The 5,108-nt window shown below is 36.9% G+C and overlaps 1 protein-coding gene across 1 annotated transcript; it reads right to left on the reverse strand.

The window, feature by feature from the left end:
* Positions 1-3,352, reverse strand: LOC307250194 (aldo-keto reductase family 1 member D1-like; the record flags this gene model as incomplete). The annotated part of the gene is made up of 9 exons (XM_080027196.1): positions 1-43; positions 251-333; positions 475-640; positions 946-1,055; positions 1,615-1,737; positions 2,095-2,172; positions 2,572-2,688; positions 2,853-3,020; positions 3,260-3,352. The coding sequence occupies 9 exons, from the start codon at positions 3,350-3,352 to the stop codon at positions 1-3; spliced, it is 981 nt and encodes a 326-aa protein (XP_079883322.1).
* Between the last annotated feature and the right edge of the window lie 1,756 nt (positions 3,353-5,108).

Here is a 5,108-nt window from a genome sequence, read left to right on the forward strand (position 1 = left end):
TTAATATTCTTCATGAAATGGGTACTCTGGATGGTCGCTCCACCTGTGTTGGAACAAAAACAAAAAGTGTTATCATTTCTTGGCCATTATGATGAAAACGTATTGGTCTATTCCTGCGTTCCACAATTAAGAAAGACACAACAGACAACACAGTGGATTATAACTACAAAACGGAACATTTAAATACATAACAGTTATTGGTCTGATTTGACATTTGATTATATATTTTCCTATCAAAGATTATACTTACATCAGCAGCTCCACAAAACGGATATTTTTGTTCAGTTCCTCAATCGCCTTCATTTCTTCCTCAGTGAGTGAGAAATCAAATATCTGAACAAAAGACGGTTTGCTTTTATTGAAACAAATTCAATTCATTTAGAAGTGCTGTTTGAAATATGAACTTTGACACTATAACTTGTCTTACTTACACGCCATAGTGTGATAAAAAAAAAAGCCTTTTGGTCAACCCACCTGGAAGTTGTGTTTGATCCTCTCTGGGTTGAAGCTCTTGGGGATGACTACCACTCCTCTCTGGGCATTGAAGCGCAGAGCCACCTGTGCGCTGCTCTTGTTGTACTTTTTACCAATGGATACAAGCAGCTCATCCTCCAGCATGGGAGGACATTTCACATTCACCCTTGAGCACAGACAGCAGACAAACAATTATTCCGGGATAGAGGCTTATTTTATAACAACGTTTTATGTAACTCATCCCGCAAAGTGTTGAAGATTTGGTAACAATACTCCTGTTGAAATATGACATGCTATAGATTTGTGTTTGATTTGCTGGCAGCAGCATTGTTTTTATTTCATTTTCAGCATTGTCAAATAATTATGATCTGGGTTAAGGACTTTCCATGACAAAAGCTATGTGTCATGGTACTTTCTTTTTCTTGTATTTAAAATACCAGCTAACAACCAATATCACCCTGGCCTACATACCAGGATGCATCTCTGGAGGAGCCAAGTGGGCAGTAGCCAACGATCACAATGTCATTCTGGCGACAGTACTCCAGGAGCTTGGGTTGTGTGAAATATGGATGGCATTCAACCTACAGGTAAGTCAAGACAATGTAAGCGGTTTGACATTGAATTAGCATCATGTGCAACAAAATTGGATGGGAGCTGATAGGAAAATCCAGTCGTTTTAATATCATAAGCTAAAGAAGGACTTCTGATGTAGTCTTTGAATATTTTGTGACAAGGAGAGTCATCTAAGTATGTTGAGTATTAAGCATGCTCTATTAGCAACCCAAATACAACAGTTCAGCACTGCAACATCAACTGAAACTTCATGTGGGAATGTAAGCTTTGAACTTTTACAAGATATATTCATAAATGGAACTATTGAAAATAGATTAAGTTCAAAATGTGTCTAAACTCTTCATCAAAGCAAGAGTAATTAGCCCACATATTTATCAACAGTCAGTTAATGTGATTTAGCATTTGCTGGAAGGGAAAGGAGCATTTGCAATAGCCTTGTAGAATGAAAAGCTAAGCCATGCCTTCTTGTAAATCTACTACTGTGTACAGTACTTCAATATTCTACTCTACTACATGTACTATGTTAGCCGGTGTCAGTGTGTGTCCACAGAGACAAGTTGGGTTCACCTGGTTGGATACAGGTTTGTGTTTGAGGCCGGGTTTATTCAGCAGCAGGTCCAGCTGTCTGCGGTTGAAGTTTGAGACTCCCAGAGATTTAACCAGCCCTGCGTCTTTGCAAGCCTCTAAAGCCTACAAGAGAATAAGATTGATAGTGATTATCTTTACAGACGAACGGAGATAGTGGAGAAAAAAATAAGCAAAGAGGGGAAAAAGCAGACCTTTGAACATAGCTTGGCTGTTTATGACAATGTCCTTGACATAATCTGATGGCATCAACCGCCCCTTAATGGTCGCATTGACTTGTATTTAGTATTGGAAAGTGTCTTTAATATGTTGTATACCCATGCTAACTTAAATGCAAGTACAGTAGGCGTGTGAGGCAGAATACAATATCAACATATTAAAGATAACATGGAAGGAGAGGAGCAAAGTCATGCAAAGTTACCAAACAGCAGGACCATCCATTGTGAACTCAATCAAACTCACCTCCCATGTGGCACAGAGGTCTGTGTGGTGGTAGATGTATTTGCCATCCTTGTCTTTTGGATAGAACTCATCTCCAGGCTAAAATGTAAGCACAAAGTGATAGTTTAAATGAACAGTTTCATAACATTGGCTTGACATCATGTCTAGTGCATATTTAAAAACAACAAAAAACCTTGCTGTTAGATTTTAAACTTTAATGCTGGATGGGAATGGTCATGCATATGTAGGCCTATTAAGTTTGTTTTTCCATCTGAAAAAATTATTTATTCAACTTTTTATTTTATTTTAAATAGTTTTAAATCAGCAAATTCTTTTAAACATGGTGTCTTCTTCTTTCATCACACTATACGGTTTGACAGGGGAGTATTGTGTTAACTAAACATTAGCACAGGGACCGCCAGGGCAATGTTCAGAGACACTACATGTCTGGCTGATAAGTAAACTGCCATCTACAGTATATGTGTTCTACATACAAACCTTGAAGGCCATAGGAAGCTCGACAATGTAGAGATCCACATAATCTAGTTTTAAGGCTTTCAGTGTCTTCTCCAACGTCGGCCTCACCAACTCTGGTGGATGGAATGTATTCCATAACTGAGGAATATGACACAAAATAATTTAAAAATAAGTGATTACAAATGATAGCATGTCAGTATAGAAAGATGTTTCTGATTTTGGAAAACAGTTTACAATGTTCAAATGTCCATATTAAACATTCTACTACATAAAACTACATGACAAAAAGCTAAACGTGTTACCTTTCCACAGTAAAAGATGTCCTCCCTTTTTACAGTTCCATCAGCTATCTTCTCTCGAATGGCTTTACCCACTTCATGCTCATTGAAATACACCAATGCCCCGTCAAAATGCCTGTAACCAACATCTATGGCCAGCTTGACACACTCCAGTGCTGTGCCTCTGGGTGTCTATTGGAAATAGACAAAACAAAACTTTTTTTTCCTGGTTGAGTTGTGCTTAATTTTTTAGGGGAAATATGAATTCCTGTTTGATAGATATATTCACATTTAATGATTTACATACATCTAAAACAACTGTTAATATTTATCCAATCACTGCAAACAACAACCTGACCTCCCCCAATGCATATAAAGTCCAAAGCAGCTCTCGCACAGATCTAAAAACACACACATTATATTCTCCTCACCGTTCGAGGGTCTCCATAGGTGCCCAATCCCAGCAGTGGAATACGGTTCCCATCACTGAGAGGGACACTGTGGCTCTCAGCAGTAAGATTCATTTATGTGAAAATGAAAACGAACTGAACAGCTGTTTAACTTTCCTAGTAAGTGATTTATTGAATGAACATGAACTTTGAACCCTGATGCTTTTACTTACATGTTTACCCCGTCCAGTCCAACATGCTCTAGTACTGCCAATCGGCTTGCTGCACCCTTACTTAAAGGGAGGGCCCGGCTGCTGCCACTCAACTAAATGCAAACTGTTGTTCTCCACAGTGGTGTAAGAAGCTTTAATGATTTTTGCAATTTTGGGGGTTGTAATCACAATAAGTGCCAGCTTATTAAATGCCTACAGAGAAAATACTCAGCTAGATGAATGTAATGTAATGTAACAAAAACCCATGCAACTGAATAGCAATTATGTTACTGAGGGGGTATTGAGTTCAGGCCTATAAACTCATAATCAACAATGAACAAAAACATCAGCTGGAGAGGACGCTGGCGCTGTCTGTTCGCCGCTTCTCCAAGCAATTTTTTGGCCAATTTTATTTTAAAAAGTGATTTTTTGTGAACCTTTAATCTCTTCTTGGTTCCCTAAGCTACATCAACAACGAAAAGCAAGCTTATGGACTATCTTTAGTTGCTCCAGTTTTATTGTGGAAGAGCCGTTGTGGTGCCAAAAAGTGATCGGCCGCCATAAAGTGATTTCAGTCGTTTTGCACCTGCCAGAAATTGATCTCAAGCCCTATCTTGATACTGACATGTTTTATATGCCTTAAAATTAGTTGATAACAGTCATGAGCATCACATTAAATAGATTATATCCTATACAGTGTCTATTACCAGCTGAAACAACTTTAAATGGGCAAATATAAGATATTTCAGTCGTTTTCTTGCTGCCAGAAATTGATCTCAAGCCCTATCTTGATACTGACATGTTTTATATGCCTTAAAATTAGTTGTTAAAATTCACGAGTATCACAATAAATATATTTTATCCCATCCAGTGTCATTTCTTTGAGGTTCCTCCTTTTAATAGTTTTTTATTTTTTTTCTCTGAAGCACTTTGAGATTCTTGAATATAAAGTGCATTATAAATAAAATGTATTATTATTATTATTATTATTATTATTATTATTATTATTATTATTATTATTATTATTATTATTATTATTATTATTATTATTATTATAATAATAATAATTATTATTATTATATAATTATGTATGATAATAGCTATTGAAGTTAGTAGCATTGTTTTCATTGATCTTAAACATTTGTACCCAATTATTGTTGTGATAAACGGTGCTAAGCCATTACAATGCTTATGAAAAATGGAAATTAAATTGATTTTTGCAGTTCAGTCTTATATCTGACAACCTTCAGGCACCTAGGCTGATACAAATCTGTATTATACATAGGCTATATAGAAATATCTATATATTTCTTTAACAAAAAAAATAAAAAAAATATTTATTGGATAGTAAAGGTAAAAGCCATAAATCAGTTTCAAATACGAGCCTTTGACCGGTGAATCTTGTCTTCAATCACTCAGCCTCTTATCAGCGCGCGCACTATTTGACCCCACCCATCTCGTGCAGGAACAAGCGCGTGCGGTGCAATTCAACATCTGGGTGTAGTGCGACATCCTCACGCGGAGGCGCCCGTTGCAATTTTATCGTTTGCGCGACAGGTTTGCTCTCTCCACTCGATATATTGTCGTTTGACCAAAAGGTAGGTCAGCATACTTATTAATAATTTAGTGTGAGGAAAATGCAGGTGTAAGAAGATGCTTTTTTCGGGAAATGACTCTTG

Source organism: Ammodytes marinus, assembly GCF_949987685.1.
Source record: "Ammodytes marinus genome assembly, chromosome: 5".
NCBI classification, from domain to species: Eukaryota; Metazoa; Chordata; class Actinopteri; order Uranoscopiformes; family Ammodytidae; genus Ammodytes; species Ammodytes marinus.